General features: G+C 42.8%; 2 protein-coding genes across 4 annotated transcripts in view; one reads left to right on the top strand and one right to left on the bottom strand.

Moving 5' to 3' along the window:
• LOC121539826 (serine/threonine-protein phosphatase 2B catalytic subunit alpha isoform) overlaps positions 1-4,367 on the bottom strand; it is a 49,771-nt gene extending 45,404 nt beyond the window's left edge. Inside the window, exon 1 of one of the 3 annotated variants that reach the window (XM_041848490.2) lies at positions 3,933-4,367. In XM_041848490.2, the coding sequence (XP_041704424.1) occupies positions 3,933-3,981 (49 nt within the window). In that variant the 5' untranslated portion in view covers positions 3,982-4,367. Of the gene's footprint in view, positions 1-2,235; positions 2,266-3,228; positions 3,358-3,932 lie in introns of those variants that run through there. The other 2 variants (XM_045207084.1, XM_045207086.1) reach the window with 2 other exon arrangements.
• Positions 4,368-8,231: 3,864 nt separating this feature from the next.
• ube2d2 (ubiquitin-conjugating enzyme E2D 2 (UBC4/5 homolog, yeast)) lies at positions 8,232-24,442 on the top strand. The gene is made up of 7 exons (XM_041848496.2): positions 8,232-8,517; positions 10,969-11,032; positions 22,166-22,197; positions 22,335-22,412; positions 22,680-22,785; positions 23,045-23,138; positions 23,356-24,442. Exons 1-7 carry the CDS (start codon positions 8,494-8,496, stop codon positions 23,399-23,401), a joined length of 444 nt encoding a protein of 147 aa, XP_041704430.1. The 5' UTR covers positions 8,232-8,493; the 3' UTR covers positions 23,402-24,442.
• The last annotated feature ends 1,444 nt before the right edge of the window (positions 24,443-25,886 follow it).

Below are 25,886 nucleotides of genomic sequence, written 5' to 3'. Positions count from 1 at the left end.
ACATTAATACTAACTGTACACACACTCACACACACACACACACACACGAATACTAACTGTACACACACTCACTCACACACACAGACACATGAATATTAACTGTACACACACTCACACACACACACACACACGAATACTAACTGTACACACACTCACTCACACACACACACACACATGAATACTAACTGTACACACACTCACACACACACACACACACGAATACTAACTTTACACACACTCACTCACACACACACACATGAATACTAACTGTACACACACACACACACATGAATACTAACTGTACACACACTCACTCACACACACACACATGAATACTAACTGTACACACACACACACACACACATGAATACTAACTGTACACACACACACACTCACACACACACACACACACTTGAATACTAACTGTACACACACTCACACACACGAATACTAACTGTACACACACACACACTCACACACACACACACACACTTGAATACTAACTGTACACACACTCACACACACTCACACTAACTGTACACACACACACATACAGATGTACACACCCACAGGGCGCAAGGTGTGTGTGTGTGTGTGTGTGTGTGTGTGTGTGTGTGTGTGTGTGTGTGTGTGTGTGTGTGTGTGTGTGTGTGTGTGTGTGTGTGTGTGTGTGTGTGTGTGTGTGTGTGTGTGTGTGTGTGTGTGTGTGTGTGTGTGTGTGTGTGTGTGTGTGTGTGTGTGTGTGTGTGTGTGTGTGTGTGTGTGTGTGTGTGTGCGTGCGCGTGCGTGTGTGTGTGTGTACTGTGTACGCATTTGTGTGTGTGTGTGTGTGCGTGCATGCTTGTATTCATGACCTAAAAATCCATCCTTCCAACCTTCCTTCCTTCCTTCCTTCCTACCTCATTACTGATCACTGATCTGACAGTGCTGAATAGGTTAAATAGCTTAGAAAAATGGTGGCTCATCCAATCCCATCTATCTTTTATTTATTGCATATAATATACAGTATGTGAACCATTCAGACAAGGCCTCTTTGCAGAGTAAGGCTGCGGAATGGAGAGATCTCTGATGATTGCTTCTATTCTCTGACTGGTATGCAGGAATAAAAGGCTCAATCTCTTTGCCTGAAAATGCTCTAATGTAATACCTGATAGCCTATCAACTTGAAGAGATTGCATGAGTCACTAGAGAAATAAAAGACAGCTGGGTTAGTAGCAACTTTCCTCAGAAAGTGGGTCATGAGGAGAGCACTAGTATGGCCATGGATAGTCACAATGGTTTTTTTAAGGTTACATGCAAGGCATGTGAGGAAAGGTGACTCAGGTTCTTCTTCAATAGTCTTTCCTTGTGTCCTAACCTCCCATCCTTTCCCTGCCTCCTCTGAATGTCAACAACCAGGCCTAATCTAGGGCTTTGACAATAGTTGATTATTGAATCAAATATGTGTGTTAGTGCTGGGCTGGAATAAAATCCTGCACATCATGTGGTTCACCAGGATTGAAAATCATTGGTCTTTCATATCAAATCTGGTGAGAACGGTTTGCAAATCTGAGCCATTAGATTGGATATAGTCCACAGGATCAGAAGATCCTATTGGTCCTGGGAGATTCTGTCTGTCCATCAGCCTACATCATGCAATCCTCCATCTCTTTCTCTCTCTCTCTTCTCATCTACTTCACCTCCTCAGTGTGCCTGTCACATTCTCTCTTTCCTCTCCTGCCTCTCCTCACCTCGCCCACACTCCGTCCCGGTCCAGTGCCTCCATTCATCTGCTGTTGTGCTCTCTCTCTTCCAAATCCTCCTGATCCCTCCATCCGATCCCACGCTCTCCTAATCCATCTACAGTAGCCTACACACGCCCATCTCTGGGTGTAACAAACCAACCTTCTGGGCTCCCTTACCATTTATAGGCCTACTGTAGCCATACTGTGCTCAGTTCACTATAGGCCTGCCCTACACATGTGCTTTCTGGGCTCCCTCCTCTCCTCTGAAATGTTATTTCTCACTGTGATGTGTCTCTCTCCTCTAGGCTACATTCTATTCTCACCGTGGCATTGATTATGTGTGTATGGGGTTGCATACTGCTGTTTAGCTGAGCACTATAGCCCGCTGCCCAGCTGCATTCAAATACACACACACACACACACACACACACACCACACTCACACAAAAACATGCGCGCGTACTTGCACACGCGGCGCACATGCACATGCACATACACCCAGCCAAACGCACCTCACAAGGAAAACCCGGGCTTTCCCGATAGTGTCAATCAGCCCCGCGTCCACTTTTTCTTCCACACCAGAAACCCGCGATAAACTCCCAGTTAGGCATCGTCGCATGTGACTACGTGCACACAGTACACACACTGCCAGGGTTGTTGTGACCCCGATAAACATGACAATCTGTGCAAATACGGTGTACTAAGGCTCGCTGAACCTCCATCACCTCGTCTGATGCCGCCCACGCGTAAAAGCCGCTCTTCATAAACACATTAAATGTTCCATAATCCAATGATGCAATAAAAACAGTATATGCTGCCTTAATGAAGGCAATTGGCTACATACAATATGCCGATACGCAACTAAGCGTTCCGAAACTCCATTTTGGCTCTCATTTGGCTCTCAGTGAGACAGAAAGATCCGGGAGGCCAATAAATATAGGCTAGCGAGGAAAGTGAGACTTTACGCACAATTTGTGCAGATGCTCATAATTTCTTTAGGCATAATTTAGCGTGAGGGAGCACTGAGAAACGTTAATAACGCGACATATGCACCATATTACGTTTCAAACACACAATAATAAGAACACAACCATAGGTGCAGGATGGATTACATTATGAGCTCCCATATTAAAGCCATATATGGAACCGAAACGAGTCTCTTCTACCTCGCAAGTTGCATCCTAAAAACAATCAAACGAATCAATTGCCTGACGATGTGAGTCAAATCTAGACATCGACAATGTAGACCAAGCTATAGAGCTCTCACAGCAGTTAATGTCATGGCTATGAACACTCCGATAACGCCAACGTAAGGGACCTCACCAAGAATGGTTCAGGGATGGATAAATGGCAAGTCCCAAAACATATCCTCTATTCACATCGTCACTTCCACGGATCCATGTATTAACTTGTGACACCTACCCATTTCATCAACATCTAATAGCCTACACACAGGCCTTAGATCCCTAAATGAAATAAAACAATGTAACCAATTATAATTTTACCTTTGAGTCTTCCTTTCGCTGTCATCGTCAAACTGCCAGAAATGTTTCATTGAAAAGAGATGCTATTCTCTCTCTCTCTCTCTCTCTCTCTCTCTCTCTCTCTCTCTCTCTCTCTCTCTCTCTCTCTCTCTCTCTCTCTCTCTCTCTCTCTCTCTCTCTCTCTCTCGCTCTCTCTCTCTCTCTCTCTCTCTCTCTCTAACACACACACACACAGACTCTCTCTCTCTCTCTCTCTCTCTGGTGGGTACATGTAGGCCTACTTCAGAATACCACAAGGCGCGGGGCGCATAAAGCGAGTTCATGCAGCATCACCATGTCACTCAGTGCGCGCGGAGAGACATTCCCCATAATAAGAAATAAGGGGGTATTTCCTTATAGTGCACAGGTCGCATCACCCTCTCGGCATTCAGAACCTAAAACATATTTTTGAGGACTCAAAAAGGCGGCAGTGTCAATCATCAAACACTGGCATCAATAGCTCGACTATGTTGCTGTTTCATCAGTGACTCACCATCCAATAGCTTAAAGTGTTTTTGTTTTTTTATTGGGGGGAAATAACAACGGGGGAGAAAAGGGGATGCACACACACACACACATACACATGCAATCACATATCGAGATTATTGCAGCCATGTTTGCAGCCAATGCAAAGCCAATGCCCCCACAACATTAATGCATAAGCATCCCAATATAATTGTGCGTACTTTTAACCGGCCGATCGTCGGAGTTCATGCTCGCACCGCTGTCGGACATCCTCGGTGGCTTCTGTCAGGGGCCAACCAAATGTTTCTGGTCCTCGGGCAGACGTCGAGAATGTTTGCAGTTGCGGGGTGCGTTTGCTGCAGTAGCATCCCTCGGTGTCTCCGTAATCTTTCAAACGTGGCTGCTGGGGAGGTCTGCGGCGGTTCTCTGGGGGAAGAATGAGCGGATACCTGTCTTCTGGGGCATGCTGGGGCACCGTGTGGCCTGGATGAAGGTGTGAAGAGGCCTGGAGCGTACTAGTCTGCCTCTCTTCGCAGGACTCCCTCAGTGCGCTCTGTAGTGCGGCGACACCCCGGAATGGCGAAAGGAGGAACTCCCACGCACACACTCTGCCTCATACAGGGACTGCCTCATACCGCCATCCGGTGGAGGTTCTAATGCGGGGCTTCCCCCTTTCGTCCTACCAACAAACCACCTGATATTCTGTTATTACCGGTGTGTGTGTGTGTGTGTGTGTGTGTGTGTGTGTGTGTGTGTGTGTGTGTGTGTGTGTGTGTGTGTGTGTGTGTGCGCGAGCGCGCGCGCGTGTGTGTGTTCATAACAATAGGCTAATAATTATATATTTATTTTATTATAAGGGATCTGTCCATATGGGGAATCTGCCTCAGAGCTCAGAGGAGAGCATATTCATTATTGTTGAAGCATCACAAATCTATAAACGGCATCAGGTTTAGGGTATATGGCTACCAAGAAATACAAAAACACAATACCCCCTGCAGTGGTATGTCTGATTTGAGATATTTAAAAAAAACTCCTATTGTTGTTGTTTTTTGTGAGAATGCACACTAGGTACAGGTTATTGCAAGATCCAGCACAAATAGCAGTAGCCTCTCAGTACCCTAGGCTACATACGTGCACTACGCGTTTCCTGTATACCAAGAGGTCTGAACATTTATGGCACATGACATAGTGCCTGGTAGTGCACACCATGTCTTCTTCTTAAAACCTGGTTTAGGGTAGTGGGGTGTAGAGACCCATTATCAACTGAAGCGCAATAAATGAACTGCATATAATGCACGTGAGTAAGTACAGAGTATAAATATGAATAAGATGAGCATGATCTTATTTTCATTATCGTCATTATTAGGCTGCTTTCCAAATAGACCAAGGTCTATATGTTTCATGTGAAAATAAATTCAAATTAAATCAAAACAGATAGTGCATTAGTAAAGAGTTAATGCTGAATATTTGACATCCAATACAACATTACATTCTGTAAAATTGTATTTAGGGTGAGGTAATGGACTGGAGTGGCACCTATCTGCTATAATTTGTTCTGTACAGTGACACTTCATTTGGTGCTATATTCTCGCGATAAGAACGTGAAACAGTCCTTATCCCTCCATGCATAATAAAATTCATCCTGGGATATTTATTTTATTGTTTAACTGTCCCACAGAAATGTAATGTAATAACCCATATTCATAAACAGACATCATAATGATTTACCTGATTGTGGTGTGTCCAAACCATTTATATTGCAACTCATTTGCTGTGAGATGTGTTAGTAAACCATTTGCAAGGATCTCTCGTGAGTTTACAACACGCAAAATATATGCATGAAAGCCATTTTGGCTCGAATCATTCACGCGAACTATTGGGCACGTTCGAGCAGATCACTTTTGTCAGCCTTCCAAAGTGTGTCACATTATGGGGATAAAAATTGTCCGACTTGCGCCTACATGAGGTCTGCATGAACTGTACAAAAAACCATGTGATCAAAGGTCATGAAGTTTTGACTGCAGACGACTGCAAATGTCTGCAGTTGCTCTTCACCAACTTTTAAAAACTAGGTTGAATCATGACGTCAGTGATTTTCTGGTCGGAAAGTTCCCAGTTGTCTTGAACTCACTGAAGACTGAGATTTCCCAGTTCCCAGTTGTTTTGAACACGGCATAACTCCAGTAGCCACCTCCTACATTGTGGGAGGCTCTATTGTCAACCAATCATTAGGGTGTTTTTGTTTGACCGACAGGAACATGACCAACTTTGCTTTGCCCTAAAGCATGTAGGCTATAATTGAAAGTGATAGTTGAGGCTCTCTTTCACCAATTGATAGTACAGTCGTGGTCAAAAGTTTTGAGAATGAAACAAATACAAATTTTCACAAAGTCTGCCGCCTCTGTTTTGATGAAGGCAATTTGCATATACTCCAGAATGTCATGAAGAGTGATCAGATGAATTGCAATGAATTGCAAAGTCCCTCTTTGCCATGAAAATGAACTTAATCCCCAAAAAACATTTCCACTGCATTTCAGTCCTGCCACAAAAGGACCAGCTGCCATCATGTCAGTGATTCTCTCATTAACACAGGTGAGAGTGTTGACGAGGACAAGGCTGGAGATCACTCTGTCATGCTGATTGAGTTAGAATAACAGACTGGAACCTTTAAAAGGAGGGTGGTGCTTGAAATCATTGTTCTTCCTCTGTTAACCATGGTTACCTGCAAGGAAACACGTGCTGTCATCATTGCTTTGCACAAAAAGGGCTTCACAGGCAAGGATATTGCTGCTAGTAAGATTGCACCTAAATCAACCATTTATCGGATCATCAAGAACTTCAAGGAGAGAGGTTCAATTGTTGTGAAGAAGGCGTCAGGGCGCCCAAGAAAGTCCAGCAAGCGCCAGGACCATCTCTTAAAGTTGATTCAGCTGCGGGATCGGGGCACCACCAGTGCAGAGCTTGCTCAGGAATGGCAGCAGGCAGATGTGAGTGCATATGGACGCACAGTGAGGCGAAGACTTTTGGAGGATGGCCTGGTGTCAAGAAGGGCAGCAAAGAAGCCACTTCTCTCCAGGAAAAACATCAGGGACAGACTGATATTCTGCAAAAGGTACAGGGATTGGACTGCTGAGGACTGGGGTAAAGTCATTTTCTCTGATGAATCCCCTTTCCGATTGTTTGGGGCATCCGGAAAAGAGCGCTACCATCAGTCCTGTGCCATGCCAACAGTAAAGCATCCTGAGACCATTCATGTGTGGGGTTGCTTCTCAGCAAAGGGAGTGGGCTCACTCACAATTTTGCCTAAGAACACAGCCATGAATAAAGAATGGTACCAACACATCCTCCGAGAGCAACTTCTCCCAACCATCCAATAACAGTTTGGTGACGACCAATGCCTTTTCCAGCATGATGGAGCACCTTGCCATAAGGCAAAAGTGATAACTAAGTGGCTCGGGGAACAAAACATCGACATTTTGGGTCCATGGCCAGGAAACTCCTCAGACCTTAATCCCATGGAGAACTTGTGGTTGATCCTCAAGAGGCGGGTGGACAAACAAAAACCCACAAATTGTGACAAACTCCAAGCATTGATTATGCAAGAATGGGCTGCCATCAGTCAGGATGTGGCCCAGAAGTTAATTGACAGCATGCCAAGGCGGATTGCAGAGGTCTTGAAAAAGAAGGGTCAACACTGCAAATATTGACTCTTTGCATAAACTTCATGTAATTGTCAATAAAAGCCTTTGACACTTATGGAATGCTTGTAATTATACTTCAGTATACCATAGTAACAGCTGACACAAATATCTCATAACACTGAAGCAGCGAACTTTGTGAAGACCAATTCTTGTCATTCTCAAAACTTTTGACCACGACTGTACAATGTACACCTATTTTTACAATACAGTTTGTGAGCGTGTGATATGGGGGTTGGAGACATGTTTATTTCGACATTACAAAGAAACACTTTTATAAACAATGGCAATACTGCCATGTTGCACTGAGCATCGCTGTTGAAAAACCACATCAGTGTCTGACCTTCGGCTGTCCAGATGCACTTTCCCCCTCTTCACTCTTGGACTTTCGTCTACAATCGGTTGCTTTCGCCTTACTACTCAAACGAGCCCATTCCTATCCTGTCGCCTGTTGAGAGCCGAAATGACGTCAATTGCACCGCTATGATGTCCGCGCGCAATCTCTTGCTACGTTCACGTACTAGTCGGTACTAGGAAACTCGGACATTCCGACTGGCTAACTGGTTGTACTTATACACGTGCCGCGTTCAACGAATCAGGAGGTATGACATTTCCGAGTTTTGTAGTTCCGACTAGTATATGAACGCAGCATTAGGTGCAGAGGTCGCGTTCCCCTGCATCAACCAATGGTTGCGTGCAACGCCATCGATTGACAGATTGCTATAACATCTGATTTGGTTAGCTGATACTTAAAATACTTATCCAGGCATTGTAAGATCTGGCAGGCGTCAGCAACGCCTTGCAGAGGAACGCGCCCAATAGTACAAGCAGGGTGAGTGAGTGGTTTGGTAGCCGCTGCAGCAGGAGGAAGGAAGGCGGTTCAACCACTAGCTAGTATCTTTCAGTTTCGTAATAAAAAATATATCGGTGGGCCCGTTCTGATAGCAATCGGTGATTTGAGTATTAGACCAAGATATTATTTGAGATAGGTATATTTCGAATAATTACCCCCCCGGATAGAGACAGCAACCGCCATTTTAATCGAGTATAACACGTTTTCGGTGACAGCAGCGCTAGCACAACAATGGCTCTGAAAAGAATTCACAAGGTAAGAAGGAAGTCAACGACAAGGCCCAATGTTTCGCAGTTACAATAAATAAGGGATATATTTTAAGATGTTGTCTATTAGATATGTGTCTTCTGAATGATGTCGGGATTAAATGTTGTGTGTTTAAAAGCTTGTTACCCACGGTACGGGGCAAATAGGCTCACCGCCGTGAAGCAATGCGCCTCGTTCAGTGTTCGATCCACATTTTTGGGCCGCCACCTTTTGCTACTAGTTTGCCATCTAACGTTAACTCGCCTGATTAGTAATTTGTTCTCTTTATCCAGAGAAGATCAATGTATTTTACATATCTATAATCGCAATATTAAAAATAACTGGTTTACATAATAGTCGTTTGATTGGTAGTTAGTTGGCTAACAACTTTCTTTAGGTAACTAGCAACGTAGTTAGCTATGGCTAATGCAGTCGGCGGCTAATGTTAGTTGTCTACTAGCTATCCAGACAGCTTTCTAGCTAGTTATGCTAGCCATCTAAATATATTTAATGTTTTATGTCCAGTAATTACTTAACTAACTAGATAAAACATGACGAATTTAGCTAGCTAGCGCCTAACTTCCTTTCCTAGCCTTCCACTCCACTAACTTCACAGATTTAAATGGGGCCCCGAGGAACGGAGTAATGACTGACAATTACATGTAATAAAAATATATAAAAAATTTAGCTAACTAAACATTTTATATATTTTTATTACATGTAATTGTCAGTCATCACTCATAATAGTAATCAAGCCACAATGCGTGGCAGTTAGCTAGCTAACATTGGGGCATTTGTTAACAAGCTAAAGTTACAGATTCATTACTTTTGGTAGTCATGTTGACAAAAGATGGCTAGCTAACGTCAGTGGGTACCAGGCAATCCCAGTAGTAGCTGCCATGATGTTTTTATTTATTTATGCTTTATTTAACTAGGCGAGTCAGTTAAAAAACAAATTCTTATTTACAATGACGGCCTGGCAAAAGGCCTCCTGCAGTCAGTAATACTGTCCATGATTGAGTCTTTGAATGAAGAGATGGAGATAAAACTGTCCAGTTTGAGTGTTTTTTGCAGCTCGTTCCAGTCGTTCCATGTGTGTGTTTTGGGGACCTTTAACAGAATGTGACTGGCAGAACGGGTGTTGTATGTGGAGGATGAGGGCTGCAGTAGGTATCTCAGATAGGGGGGAGTGAGGCCTAAGAGGATTTTATAAATAAGCATCAACCAGTGGGTCTTGCGACAGGTATACAGAGATGACCAGTTTACAGAGTATAGAGTGCAGTGATGTGTCCTATAAGGAGCATTTGTGGCAAATCTGATGGCCGAATGGTAAAGAACATCTAGCCACTCGAGAGCACCCTTACCTGCCAATCTATGGTCATCTGAATCAGGGTTAGTTTGGCAGCTGGGATGAAAGAGGAGTGATTACGATAGAGGAAACCAAGTCTAGATTTAACCTTAGCCTGCAGCTTTGATATGTGCTGAGAGAAGGACAGTGTACTGTCTAGCCATACTCCCATGTACCCTCAGAGGTAATGGATATCTCTGGTGTCACTTGGGAAATGTTGTTTTCATTTTCGATTACCAAAAGCTCTGTAGAATGAAATTGTGTGAGATCAGGCAGTTAGATTTAATACAATTTTACTGTTTTTAGGTGCTGTTGTCACATTCCTAGTGAGGGCATGATTTGTAGAGGGTGGTCTTGGTGGGTGTGTATGTGTGGTGTATTGATGGTGGTCTTGGTGGGTGTGTATGTGTGGTGTATTGATGGTGGTCTTGGTGGGTGTGTATGTGTGGTGTATTGATGAACAGTCCAATTGAGCTGTTTAATAGAACGTGATTGATATGGACATCTTGCTATCCCTTAACATTGTGAATAATCAAGATTCTATATACACTGAGTATACCAAATATGAGGAGTAAACCCCCCTTTGCCCTCAGAACAGCCTCAACTCGTCGGGGCAAGGACTCTACAAGGTATCAAAAGCATTCCACAGGGATGCTGGCCCATGTTGACTCCAATGCTTCCCACAGTTTTGTGAAGTTGGCTGAATGTCCTTTGGGTGGTGGACCTTTCTTGATAAACACAGGAAACTGTTGAGCATGAAAAACGCAGCAGCGTTGCGGTTCCTGACACTCAAACCTGTGTGCCTGGCACCTACTACCATACCCTGTTCAAAGGCACTTAAATATTTTGTCTTGCCCATTCACCCTCTGAATGGCACACATACACAATCCATGTCTCAATTGTCTAAAGGCTAAAAAAATCCTTCTTTAACCTGTCTCCTCCCCTTAATCTACACTGATTTGAAGTGGATTTAACAGATGACATCAATAAGGGATCATAGCTTTCACCTGGATTTACCTGGCCATTCTGTCATACTCAGTGTATGTATTGGTCTATAGGCGCCTACGTTCAAATAGTATTGTCATTTCTAACCACTTACTCCTGTCTCTCAGGAGTTGAATGACTTGGCACGGGACCCACCAGCCCAGTGTTCTGCAGGACCAGTAGGAGATGACAGTAAGTAGCTCCTCATTAGGCAACACAACAATACTATGACATTTCAGGCTTCCACAGCTCTCCAAAGGTATTGTAACAAGCAAACAAACAAGTAGGCTGGATGCAGAAAGTTTTTCTCAACGGTGGTGAGAGTCTGGGGCACTGTGGTTTATTAGGAATATCTCTCTCAGCCAACCAGAATCAGAGAATCTGGACTGCATATAAAAAAAAATATATATATATATACATACATACATACATACATACATACATGTATACATTTTAGTCATTTAGCAGATGCTCTTATCCAGAGCGACTTACAGTTAGTGAGTGCATACATTTTTTCATACTGGCCCCCCGTGGGAATCGAACCCACAACCCTGGCGTTGCAAGCGCCATGCTCTACCAACTTTGCAGCAATTCTACCATGAAGGCCTGATTCACGCAGTCTCCTCTGAACAGTTGATGTTGAGATGTGTCTGTTACTTGAACTCTGTGAAGCATTTATTTGGCCTGCAATTTCTGAGGCTGGTAACTCTAATGAACATATCCTCTGCAGCAGAGGTAACTCTGGGTCTTCCATTCCTGTGGCGGTCCTCATGAGAGCCAGTTTCATCATAGCGCTTGATGTTTTTTGCGACTACACTTGAAGACGCTTTCAAAGCTCTTTAATTTTTCCGCATTGACTGACCTTCATGTCTTAGTAATGATGGACTGTCGTTTCTCTTTGCTTATTTGATCTGTTCTTGCCATAATATGGACTTGGTCTTTTACCAAATAGGGCTATCCTCAGTATACCCCCACACCTTGTCACAACACAACAGATTGGCTCAAACGCATTAAGAAGGAAAGAAATTCCACACACTTTTAAGGCACACCTGTTAATTGAAATGCATTCCAGGTGACTACCTCATGAAGCTGGTTGAGAGAATGCCAAGAGTGTGCATAGCTGTCATCAAGGCAAAGGGTGGCTATTTGAAGAATCTCAAATATAAAATATATTTTGATTAGTTTAACACTTTTTTGGTTACTACATGATTCCATATGTGTTATTTCATAGTTTTGATGTCTTCGCTATTATTCTACAATGTAGAAAATAGTAAAAATAAAGAAAAACCCTTGAATGAGTTGGTGTTCTAAAACGTTTGACCCGTAGTGTGTGTGTTATTGTTACGGACACCGGATAGGTGCAGTGAAATGTGTTGTTTTACAGGGTCAGCCATAGTACTACGGCACCTCTGGAGCAAATTAGGGTGAAGTGCCTTGCTCAAGGGCACATCGATAGATTTTTCACCTTGTCGGCTCGGGTATTCAAACCAGCTACCTTTTTGTTACTGGTCCAACACTCTAACCGCTAGGCTACCTGCCACCCTATTACCTTGGTGCCACACACAAGGTTTGTTCTATAATCTACAGCATCAGTGAAACGCCTCACCTATTTAAATTAGGTTTCACTTTTGGTATTGGGTCAGGTACCAGGAAGTCTGTGCAATCGAGCAATTATTTTATGGCTTCAGTCAGGTAGGTGAGACGTCAGTCATAGCCAGTAGCATCTTGAAACTCTGTCACTGCCTTGCCATATCGGACCTGACCAGTGACCACCATAAACAGTACATTGTCAATTAATTGATCAGATTGCACACGTTTCCCTGTATCTGACAAGTTACCAAAAACCAAGCCATTTTAACAGGAAGGTAATTCATTTGTGTGGAGTGACTGGTTTTCATCAAGCTGTCTGCTCCAAAGGAAGCTTCTCACTGTAACCAGTGCCTGTAATCTGGTTCAGGTTATTAATCAACCTACCAGGGTGTTTACAAACACTACAGGAGCAAGATCATCCACATGTATTGATCACAGTTTTACTAATACTGGGTTATTTAGTCGATTGTTTGGTCAATAGGCTGTTAGTCGAGCAATATTTCTTTAGTCGAGCAGTAGCAAAAACGTTTTAAGTGGTTTAGAAGACACCTTTTTGATTGTCGCCTATGTGAGTGGACTAATCCATTGTGGCGGCCTTGGGGATGGCACAGTCCATCACTAAGATGTGCTACTGAAATTGTATATGGTTATATAACCATCCGCGGTTCTGAAACTCATCAGTCCGCTTTTGAATTGCCGCCTTTCCCCAGACGATGTTGCTGCATAATAGCTAAGGGAACCAGCATATTGGTGTTGAGAACAATGTGGTAGAGGCAGCAGCGGAGTTAGGAGACGAGAACACAGCCCTTGCCTTAATTGTTTAAGAAAAGTGAGGAGAGAGGAAACCCCAACTTAATTAGGTCTATAATCAATAGCCTAAAAATGTTTTATAAAATAAAAATCAATAGCCTACCTTTTTAAATGTGCCTGGCTTTATAAAGACAGATCCTGCTTCTGTTGCCTGTTTGTGTGTGTTTGTTTAATAGCTTACTGATTCCATGAACACGAAGCCTCACGCAACCACATGTTGGATAAACAATTTCACAAATTCGGCTGTTTTTGCTATGCTGCGTTGCAATTTTTTTTAGTTAGAACAGCCTCTGTTCTTATTTGTAATTTATTTCGTGTTTACACTGTTCCAAATTGTCCAATAAATAATATTTATAATAATAACCCTCCTTTCCCTTGATCTCCATATTGTTATTATGATCATCATTAGAATAATAAGTAATGTAATTATGGTTGGTATGCTTAGTATAGCAGCCTTGTATTTTCACCATCGAGCTGTAGGCCTAAGAGCGCATCCTGTTTAGTCTTAATACCGTAAGTTACATAGGCTTATTTCAATACTTACAGTGCATTTGGAAAGTATTCAGACCCCTTGAATTTTACAGCCTTATTCTAAAATTGATTATATTGTTTTTTTCCCTCAATCTACACACAATACCCCATAATGACAAAGCAAAAACTGTTTTTTAGAAAATGTTGCTAATTTATTCAAAATAAATACTTTGAAGCACCTTTGGCAGCGATTACAGCCTCGAGTCCTCTTGGGTATGACGCTACAAGCTTGGCACACCTGATCCTAAATAGTCTCCCAGTCCCTGCTGCTGAAAATCATCCCCACAGCATGATGCTACCACCACCATGCTTCACTGTAGGGATGGTGCCAGGTTTCCTCCAGACGTGACGCTTGGCATTCAGGCCAAAAACTTCAATCTTGGTTTCATCAGACCAGAGAATCTTGTTTCTCATGGTCTGAGAGTCTTGAAGTGCCTTTTGGCAAACTTCAAGCGGGCTATCATGTGCCTTTTTACTGAGGAGTGGCTTCCGTTTGGCCAATCTACCATAAAGGCCTGATTGGTGGAGTGCTGCAGAGATGGGAGAACCTTCCAGAAGGACAACTGTCTCCACAGAGGAACTCTAGAGCTCTGTCAGTGACCATCGGGTTCTTGGTAACCTCCCTGATCAAGGCCATTCTCCCCCGATTGCTCATTTTGGCCAGGCAGCCATCTCTAGGAAGAGTCTTGGTGGTTCCAAATGTCTTCCATTTAAGAATGATGGAGACCACTGTGTTCTTGGGGCCTTCAATGCTGCAGAAATGTTTTGGTACCCTTCCCCAGATCTGTGCCTCCCCACAATCCTGTCTCGGAGCTCTACGGACAATTCCTTCGAACCTCATGGCTTGGTTTTTGCTCTGACATACACTGTCAACTGTGGGACCTTATATAGACAGGTGTGTGTGTGCCTTTCCAAATCATGTCCAATCAATTGAATTTACCACCGGTGGACTCCCAAGTTGTAGAAGCATCTCAAGCATGATCAATGGAAACAGGATGCACCTGAGCTCAATTTTGAGTCTCATAGGAAATGGTCTGAATAATTATGTAAATAAGATATTTCTGTTTTATTTTAAATACATCTGCAAAATAATATAAATACCTGTTTTCACTTTGTCATTGATGTATTGTGTGTAGATTGATAAAAAAATAATATATATATATATATATATATATATATTTTAGAATAAGGCTGTATTGTAACAAAATGTGGAAAAAGTGAAGGAGTCTGAATACTTTCCGAAGTCACTGTATATAGGATACTGTATCAATCAGTCAATCATTCATGTCATCACACAGCATACGAGTCATTCATCAATCAAGCATTTTAGTTTTAAAATAAAATGACAAAGCGGCCCTTGAAAAATTAGCGTAAACAATAAACTGTTCCATTTCGGAAATTGCATACACGAATGAATGCGACTATTTATAGTTTTTGCTCTAATAAAGGCTTTACAAAAAACGTTACCACAGACTCTCTGGTACGCTTATAATTTATTTAGTGTTTACATTGTTCCAAACTGTCAAAGATTATATTGTAATCTAACAGCACCTGTTTGGCACACATAATATGCACACAGAGGTTGTTCCTTACCTTTTTCTTGATCTCCAGTATTTTCCACAACTAGTAAAATGTTTTCCACACATCTGACTTTCACTCGCTGTCTTCTTTTTTTTTTTTTGCGCAGGGATTCTGAGCCCGGCCCAATCAAATCAATTGCAGTCGGACTCTCTTTAGTCATTTGTGTGTCTTAATTATTTCATCAAATAGTGCACTTAAAGCATCAGACAAGCTCAGTGCATATACAGGGGAAATAAGTATTTGACCCCCTCTCAATCAGAAAGATTTCTGGCTCCCAGGTGTCTTTTATACACTCTCTCAGTTGGTAGAGCATGGCGTTTGCAACGCCAGGGTTGTGGGTTCGATTCCCTCGGGGGGCCAGTATGAAAATGTATGCACTCACTAACTGTAAGTTGCTCTGGATAAGAGCGTCTGCTAAATTACTAAAATGTAAAAATTTATTTTATACAGGTAACGAGCTGAGATTAGGAGCACACTCTTAAAGGGAGTGCTCCTAATCTCAGATTGTTACCTGTATAAAAGACTCCTGTCCACAGAAGCAATCAATCAATCAGATTCCAAACTCTCCACCATGGCCAAGACCAAAGAGCTCTCCGGGGATGTCAGGGACAAGATTGTAGACCTACACAAGGCTGGAATGGGCTACAAGACCATCGCCATGCAGCTTGGTGAGAAGGTGACAACAGGTGCGATTATTCGCAAATGGAAGAGAAACAAAATAACTGTCAATCTCCCTCGGCCTGGGGCTCCATGCAAGATCTCACCTCGTGGAGTTGCAATGATCATGAGAACGGTGAGGAATCAGCCCAGAACTTCACGGGAGGATCTTGTCAATAATCTCAAGGCAGCTGGGACCATAGTCACCAAGAAAACAATTGGTAACACACTATGCCGTGAAGGACTGAAATCCTGCAGCGCCCGCAAGGTTCCCCTGCTCAAGAAAGTACATATACAGGCCCGTCTGAAGTTTGCCAATGAACATCTGAATGATTCAGAGGAGAACTGGTTGAAAGTGTTGTGGTCAGATGAGACCAAAATCGAGCTCATTGGCATCAACTCAACTCGCCGTGTTTGGAGGAGGAAGAATGCTGCCTATGACCCCAAGAACACCATCCCCACCGTCAAACATGGAGGTGGAAACATTATGCTTTGGGGGTGTTTTTCTGCTAAGGGGACAGGACAACTTCACTGTATCAAAGGGATGATGGACGGGGCCATGTACCGTCAAATCTTGGGTGAGAACCTCCTTCCCTCAGCCAGGGCATTGGAAATGGGTCGTGGATGGGTATTCCAGCATGACAATGACCCAAAACACACGGCCAAGGCAACAAAGGAGTGGCTCAAGAAGAAGCACATTAAGGTCCTGGAGTGGCCTAGCCAGTCTCCAGACCTAAATCCCATAGAAAATCTGTGGCGGGAGCTGAAGGTTCGAGTTGCCTAACGTCACCCTCGAAACCTTAATGACTTGGAGAAGATCTGCAAAGAGGAGTGGGACAAAATCCCTCCTGAGATGTGTGCAAACCTGGTGGCCATCTACAATAAACGCCTGACCTCTGTGATTGCCAACAAGGGTTTTGCCACCAAGTACTAAGTCATGTTTTGCAGAGGGGTCAAATACTTATTTCCCTCATTAAATTGCAAATGAATTTATAACATGTTTTTCTGGATTTTTGTTGTTATTCTGTCTCTCACTGTTCAAATAAACCTACCATTAAAATTATAGACTGATCATGTCTTTGTCAGTTGGCAAATGTACAAAATCAGCAGGGGATAAAATACTTTTTTCCCTCACTGTAGTTGATTTGATTATATGGAAAAATACACGTCGAAAGAACAAACCCTCGGTCTACCAAGATTTTTAAAGTCTGGGTCAGCCCTTGGATGCGGTAATCACAATATAGTGGCTAAATCTAGGAGAAATAAAGTTCCAAAGGCTGAGGCAAAAATAATGTACGATCATACACAAGATGTAGCTCTTATGTGGACGATGTTAATTATTTGTTGGTCAGATGTGATTTAATAAGGAGCATCCAGATGCTGCATTTGATGAATTTATGAAATTGCTCCTTCCAATTATTGATAAACATGCACCTGTTAAGAAACTGACTGTTAGATCTGTTAAAGCTCCATGGATTGAAGAGGAATTGAAAAAACTGTGTGGTTGAAAGAGATGGGGCAAAAGGAGTGGCTAGTAAGTCTGGTTGGGGCAAAAGGAGTGGCTAGTAAGTCTGGTTGGGGCAAAAGGAGTGGCTAGTAAGTCTGGTTGGGGCAAAAGGAGTGGCTAGTAAGTCTGGTTGGGGCAAAAGGAGTGGCTAGTAAGTCTGGTTGGGGCAAAAGGAGTGGCTAGTAAGTCTGGTTGCGTATCTGACTGGCTGACTTACTGCACATTGAGAAATTATTTGACTGAAGAAACTGTATTATGAAGCCAAGTTAAATAATATAAAGAATGATGGACAAAACTTTTGAGTACTTTTAAATGAAATGATGGGCAGAAAGACTCATTCAACTTAATCTTTCATCGATTCAGATGGCTTATTCATCACAAAACAATTTATTTTGCCAGTTATTATAATGATAACTTCATTGGCAAAGTGTTCAAACTTAAGCAGGAAATGCCAACAATGAACAGTGAGCCATCGTATTCATGCATCCAATTGTATTTATTTTTTTAAGAATGAAAGAAAAGCATTGTAAGTTAGAATTTTGTAAAGTTAGTGTGGGAGAGGTGGCGAAATTGTTATCTATCAATAATGGCATTGACAACTTAGATGGAAAGTTACTGAGGATGGTAGCTGACTCTATGGCCACTCCTATCTGTCATATCTTTAATCTGAGTCTAGAGGAAGTTGTTTGTCCTCAGGCCTGGAGGGAAGCCAAAGTCATTCCGCTACCCAAGAGTGGTAAAGTGTCCTTTACTGGTTCTAAACGGTTGAAAATGTCTTATTTGTATTTATTTATTTTTGGTACTTTTTACCCCCTTTTCTTCCCAATTTTGTGATATCCAATTGGTAGTTAGTCTTGTTCCATCACCGCAACTCCCGTACAGACTCGGGAGAGGCGAAGGTCGAGAGCCATGCGTCCTCTGAAACACGACCCCGCCAAGCCGCGCTGCTTCTTTGACACACTGCTTGCTTAACCCGGAAGCCAGCCGCACCAATGTGTCGGAGGAAACGCCATACAGCTGGCGACCAAAGTCAGCGTGCATGCACCTGGCTGCCACAAGGAGTCGCTAGAGCGCAATGGGACAAGGACATCCCAGCCGGCCAAACCCTCCCCTAACCTGGACAACGCTGGGCCAATTGCGCGCTGCCTCATGGGTCTCCCGGTCGTGGCCGGCTGTGACCGGGAGGGTTTGGCCGGCTGGGATGTCCTTGTCCCATCGAGCCTGGATCTGTAGTGACGCCTCTAGCACTGTGATGCAGCGCCTTAGACCGCTGCGCCACTCGGGAGGCCCTAAAAAGATGCAATTTCTCTGTAAACAAATTGACAATACTTTTTATAGTGTGCTTATAGAGAAGGGCACTGATACAAATAACTGATTGGTTGAAAGAAATGGATAATTATAAGATTGTGGGAGCTGTACTGTTAAATTTCAGTGCAGCCTTTGTCATTATTGACCATAACCTGTTGTTGGCAAAACGAATGTATTATGGCTATTCAACCTCTGCCATATCGTGGACTCAGAGCTATCCATCTAATAGAACTGAGGGTTTTCTTTAATGGAAGCTTCTCTAATGTCAAACATGTAGGGTTTGGTGTACTGCAGGGCAGCCCTCTACTCTTTTCTATTTTTACCAATTACCTGCCACTGGCATTAAACAAAGCCTGTGTCCTTGTATGCTGATGATTCATCCATATGTGTCAGCAACCACAGCTAATGAAGTCACTGAAACCCTTAACAAGGAGTTGCACTCAGTTTTGGAATGGGTGGCCTGTAATAAACTGGTCCTGAACATCTCTAAAACTAAGAGCATTGTATTTGGTACAAATCATTCCCTAAGTTCTAGACCTCCGCTGAATCTGGTAATGAATGGTGTGACTGTTGAACAAGTTGAGGAGAATAAATGACTTAGTGTTACCTAAGATTGTAAACTGTCATGGTCAAAACATATAAAACATTAAAAAAGAAACGTCCTCTCACTGTCAACTGTGTTTATTTTCAGCAAACTTAACATGTGTAAATATTTGTATGAACATAGGATTCAACAACCGAGACATTAAACTGAACAAGTTCCACAGACATGTGACTAACAGAAATGGAATAATGTGTCCCTGAACAAAGGGGGGGTCAAAATCAAAAGTAACAGGCAGTATCTGGTGTGGCCACCAGCTGCATTAAGTACTGCAGTGCAGCTCCTCCTCATGGACTGCACCAGATTTGCCAGTTCTTGCTGTGAGATGTTACCCCACTCTTCCACCAAGGCACCTGCAAGTTCCCAGACATTTCTGGGGGGGAATGGCCCTAGCCCTCACCCTCCGATCCAACAGGTCCCAGACGTGCTCAATGGGATTGAGATCCGGGCTCTTCGCTGGCCATGGCAGAACACTGACATTCCTATCTTGCAGGAAATCACGCACAGAACGAGCAGTATGGCTGGTGGCATTGTCATGCTGGAGGGTCATGTAAGGATGAGTCTGCAAGAAGGGTACCACATGAGGGAGGAGGATGTCTTCCCTGTAACGCACAGCGTTGAGATTGTCTGCAATGACAACAAGCTCAGTCCGATGATGCTGTGACACACCGCCCCAGACCACGACGGACCCTCCACCTCCAAATCGATCCCGCTCCAGAGTACAGTACGCTCATTCCTTCGATGATAAATGCAAATCTGACCATCACCCCCGGTGAGACAAAACCGCAACTCGTCAGTGAAGAGCACTTTTTGCCAGTCCTATCTGTTCCAGCGACGGTGGGTTTGTGCCCATAGGTGACGTCTAGTGAGGACCTGCCTTACAACATGCCTACAAGCCCTCAGTCCAGCCTCTCTCAGCCTATTGCGGACAGTCTGAGCACTGATGTTAGGATTGTGTGTTCCTGGTGTAACTCGGGCAGTTGTTGTTGCCGTCCTGTACCTGTCCCGCAGGTGTGAGGTTCGGATGTACCGATCCTGTGCAGGTGGTGTTGCACGTGGTCTGCCACTGCGTGGACGATCAGCTGTCCGTCCTGTCTCCCTGTAGCGCTGTCTTAGACGTCTCACAGTACGGACATTGCAATGTATTGCCCTGGCCACATCTGCAGTCCTCATGCCTCTGTGCAGCATGCCTAAGGCACGTAAACGCAGATGAGCAGGGACCCTGGGCGTCTTTCTTTTGGTGTTTTTCAGAGTCAGTAGAAAGGTCTCTAGTGTCCTAAGTTTTCATAACTGTGACCTTAATTGCCTAACGTCTGTAAGCTGTTAGTGTCTTAACGACCGTTCCACAGGTGCATGTTCATTAATTGTTTATGGTTCATTGAACAAGCATGGGAAACAGTGTTTAAACCCTTTACAATGAAGATCTGTGAAGTTATTTGGATTTTTAAAGACTTTGAAAGACCTGAAAAGGGGATGTTTTTTGTTGTTGTTGCTGAGTTTAGATTCAATGGTTGTAATGATGGTGAGCGGTCTGTCCGTCATAAAGAGATGCTCTGCTTTTTTGACACCACATTCCAAAAAGCAAGACCTGCAGGCTCTAGTTTTGTCTTGTCTTGATTATTGTCCAGGCATGTGGTCAAGTGCTGCAAAAAGGACCTAGTTAAGCTGCAGCTGGCCCAGAACAGTGGGACGTATTTCTCTTCATTGTAATCCGAGGGCTTATATAAATACTATGCATGCCAGTCTCTCTTGCCTAAGGGTTTACTTCTTAAGAAACGTGTTGACAATTCCAAGTTGTTTGCATAGTCAACTAAGGCACAGCTCTGACACACACACCCACCAGACATGCCACCAGGTGTCTTTTCACAGCCCCCAAATCCAGAACAAATTCAAGAAAACGTAGAGTATTATTGCATGGAACTCCCTTCCATCTCGTATTGCTCAAATGAACAGCAAACCTGGTTTCAAAAAAACTATAAAGTAACACCACGGCACAACGCCTTTGACCTAGATATTTTGTGTGTATGTACTGATATGTAGGCTGTGCGCCGTTTTAACATTTATGTAGTTCTGTTCTTGTCTATTAATGTTCTATTTTATTTCATGTTTTGTGAGGACCCCAGGAAGGGTAGCTGCAGCTTTCGCAACAGCTAATGGGGATCCTAATAAAATCCCTCCATGTTGTGCAAGCTAGACTAGTTGTTGTTGTTGTTTTGAAAGGGGAAAATGTGACAAATTTGAGCTTTGTCACCCTTGTCCACAACTTGTTTTGGATTTATAACATCCCAGATAGGCTAGAGTAGCAACCTGGGTCTTTCCAAGAAAATGGTTGTCTAATGGTCCTAAAAATTGATGTTTTATTCCTTATAGATTTTCTCACATTTCCCAGTTTTACCTCAGGGTGGTATTGGTGCATTTGTTTAGCATGTTCTGAAGTGCTAGTTATTTTTCTTTTGTTGAGAGCTTCACGTTCATTCTTATCTTTAGATGGCATTCGGCCACGCCCCTGTGTTTTTAGGATGGATTACGTCAAATATCCATTTGCTTAACTACTGCACTGACATCATTCATGATATTATGTCAATACATGTTTTTTTATACTGCTGGAATGGTATTATAAATCTTAGTGAATGTCCAGCCCCCACGCTGGGCTTTGCCTCAGCCTGACTTCACAGCATTCATACTCACACTCGCTACACTGGCTGACTACATCTGACTGTTTCACTTCTCTCTTTTTCAGTGTTTCACTGGCAAGCCACGATAATGGGACCTGTAAGTACTGTGACGACAATCACCATTATCATATTAGTTTAGTTTTTTTTGTATTTTGATTACATTTTCCTAATGACCTGTGAAGCTCTGCCAAGGTTTACATGATACCAATAGTGCTGAATCTTCTACTCTAACAGAACGACAGTCCTTATCAGGGTGGGGTGTTCTTCCTGACTATTCACTTTCCCACAGACTACCCCTTTAAACCGCCAAAGGTGAGCCAGAAATATGTGTTTGTGCGCATGCGTGTGTGTGTGCACACTGAAGTGACAGACGACATCCATTTATCCTAGTCAGTCATACACACATGCATTTGTCTGTACGTGTTTTCTCTGTGATGGCTGTACGTGTTTTCTCTGTGATGGCTGTACGTGTTTTCTCTGTGATGGCTGTAACTGCGTCGTTTCTTGATGCTCCTTTTCTGTACCCTTCATCTATTTTAGTTCTTCCTCCTCTTAACTCAACCACGTCTGTGTGTGCAGGTTGCATTTACCACGAGAATCTATCACCCAAATATCAACAGCAACGGCAGCATCTGTCTCGACATCCTGCGATCACAGTGGTCTCCCGCCCTCACCATCTCCAAAGGTACACAGTAGATTACACCATACAATAGAGTAGATGGAATATGTGAATTAAACAACTTTGTTTTTGTCACTGTAAGGCCGTAAAATAGGAAATTATTTTTTTGTTGGTTTTGGTACCTGTGTCTGGTGTGGTATGAGTGACTGGCTGAACTTTCTCCTGTTTGTCTGTTTTGTCACAGTAACTGCCTAACTAATTTAAGTTCAACTCTCCTTACCTTAGTCCTAAACCAATAACATCGAACCTTGACCTCTTCCCTTAGTTCTCCTGTCAATCTGCTCTCTGCTGTGCGACCCAAACCCAGACGACCCCTTAGTACCTGAGATTGCCCGCATCTACAAGACGGACAGGGAAAAGTGAGTAACTAACTATAGCTCTTGCTTCAGAGGATAGTGTTCTATAGGATAGCATACAACCTCTTGAGTCCATGTGGTTAAACATAGGATTATCTCGTTAGATCCTTTAGATAATCCTCTGGGTATCTGTCTGTATGCTAAAACTGTTGAACATATAGTAATCTGGACACTTACTGTATTCAAGAACCGGAAACAAACTATTTTTCTCTGCTTTCAGGTACAACAGAATAGCTCGGGAATGGACACAAAAGTATGCAATGTAGTGTTGGCGTAGAATCATGGCGAACCACCTCTACAGCTAATGTTAGTGGAGCTTTGAAAGTGAAGAGAAAAGAAATGAAAGATCTTGTTGGTTTCCATTGGAGTGCTTTCTTTGAGCCACATCTCCCCTTAACCAGAGCACCCGTAAACTCCCTCTTTCCTGCCCTGTCCCCCCTTCCTTCACAACCAGTCCACCCCCCTCCACCTCTCCACCCTACTTAACCTGGCAGCCATGGTGTACATATTCTCAATTTGCAATCGTACCCCCCTTCTACTCCTCTCATACCTACCCCACACTCCCCTCCTTATTCCTGATCATATTCCTGATGCATGCTGGGCTACTCCTCTCCCCCCTGACGTTCCCATAGGGCCCTCCAAATGTTCTTCACTCTAAAAGCATTCCTTATCATCTGTGTGACTAGGGGGGGTGGGGAGGGGGTCTGAAATGTAGGGATATTTTACTCTGTACCTTTTTTTTTTTTGTCTCCTGATCTCCCAGCTATGTAGACGTGAAAGCTTTTCACATGTTTAGCCGGGGGCACTCGTGTGTTTTGTATCAAATCTAGTAAGGAATTATTTTAATCATAGCGGGCTATAAAATGAAAAACTGTTTATGGCCTTTTTGTCTGTTTCTCTTGAATTATATGAAAGGACTTGAATTGATCCACTCTCCCGCACTATTGCCATAAACAAAGATTGTTCCCGCACGCACACACATCCACACACAGACAGACACCCCCTTACCCCATTTCTCCAAGACCACCACCTTCGTTACATTCACAAACTGGAGGTTTTGGACCAGGTATTTAAAGAAAGTTTTCTTAGTTCATCCTGTGTTTTATTATTTCCCTACAACTCTTAGGTTGCATTTTTGTTACTGTTGAAATTCGAGGCTAACATCTTCAGGCTGTGGGGCTGGTTTGGGCTCTGGGTGTGAGGACAAAATGCTCCTCACACAAACAAACTCTGTATATTGAATTACCTGAGAGGCTCTTTGAGCTTTGTGTTGATTAAACTGTGTAATAAAAACCATGACTCAAGCATCCACTGTTGAGTTTCAAACATCACTGACTGGAGAGATGGATGGAAGACAGCTACTGGTTTTGCTTCTTGGGTCTTGCAATTGTTTTTTCCCGCTAAATTAAAAGAAGGAAAAAAATAGTATTTCGTGCTACCATGTCTAATATGGCCCTAATATGTAAAGTACATTTAATCACATCTTACATAAATGATGTTGCATGTAGAATGAAAAGGTGACAAATAACTGTTTATGATTTAACCTATTTTTCATCAAATGTTTCTTATGTAGTAGACTACGGTTTATCTCCCAAAACATCTAAATAAATTAACTCCGATTGTTGACCATCTACAGCAGGGTTCATCAACTACATTCAGCTGCGGGAAGTAGCGGTGCTGAAGCGCCGCCTGAAAAATCACAAGTAGTGCGCTGGGCCTTTACTAGTATTAACGGGCGATATTCATCTGTAGCGCAGGCAACAACAACAAAAAATCTCCACCTCTGCTTTGTAAAAAAAGGTAGTTGTATAATTAAGAACAGTATCTTGCAGGATTCATTAGTTGGAATTGAAAGAGTTGTTGCCCTGTCACTTTCTCTGCGATTGTCATTCTAATGGAATCCCGAAAGAACAAAACCCTATCCTCAAACATTTACATCAAAAAGTGCGGGGTTATGGGCAAAGACAAAACATACACATCAAATTAAATATTTTTCTTGATCAAATAACATGGAAACAACCACTTGGGTAGTATTAATTTATCATCTTTACAAACCACTTTATTTAAATGAGCATAGGCTGGTCATCTAGGTTTGTACCTGTAGACTTTCCATCACCATGAAGAAAAACAATGCACAATACAGTTATTGACATCAAGTGGTTTGTGATGATGTGGCTCAGTTGGTAGAGCATGGTGCTTGCAATGCTAGGGTTGTGGGTTCGATTCCCACGGGGGACAAGTATGAAAATGTATGCACCCATTACTCTAAATTGCTCTGGATAAGAGCATCTACAGTTCTAAAATGTAAAAGGAATAAATAGACTATTTCGGTTTTCACAGAAATAAGTTGCATTTGCAAAGTATTTCAAGAAACTGCACAATATATCAAGCAAGTATTTTTATATTGCACAAGTATTATCAGAATTACTGTTTTGTATAGATAATTGTCAGACTCAAGTTACGAATGCTGGTAAACACTCATACATTTAGTTTTTTCTCTCACAAAAGTAGGCCGTTACTCGTCCTGTATTAGGGGATCAATATAGACAGGGGAATACTTTAAAACAGATTTCCAAAATTAAAACCAGTTGGAGCTGATTTGCTAGTTTTTTACAGTATTTTGTGTCCAACAATTAAGATAAATATATTTATTAATTTGCTCAGAGAACTTGGGGGGGCAGTTAGGGAACCCTGACCTACAGTTAGCTTATAACCATTTTGATAATGGGATTAATTGGCCAGTCCTATTGG

Source organism: Coregonus clupeaformis, chromosome 3 (genome assembly GCF_020615455.1).
Source record: "Coregonus clupeaformis isolate EN_2021a chromosome 3, ASM2061545v1, whole genome shotgun sequence".
Lineage (NCBI taxonomy): Eukaryota > Metazoa > Chordata > Actinopteri > Salmoniformes > Salmonidae > Coregonus > Coregonus clupeaformis.
This window is presented reverse-complemented; position numbering and strand designations above follow the sequence as displayed.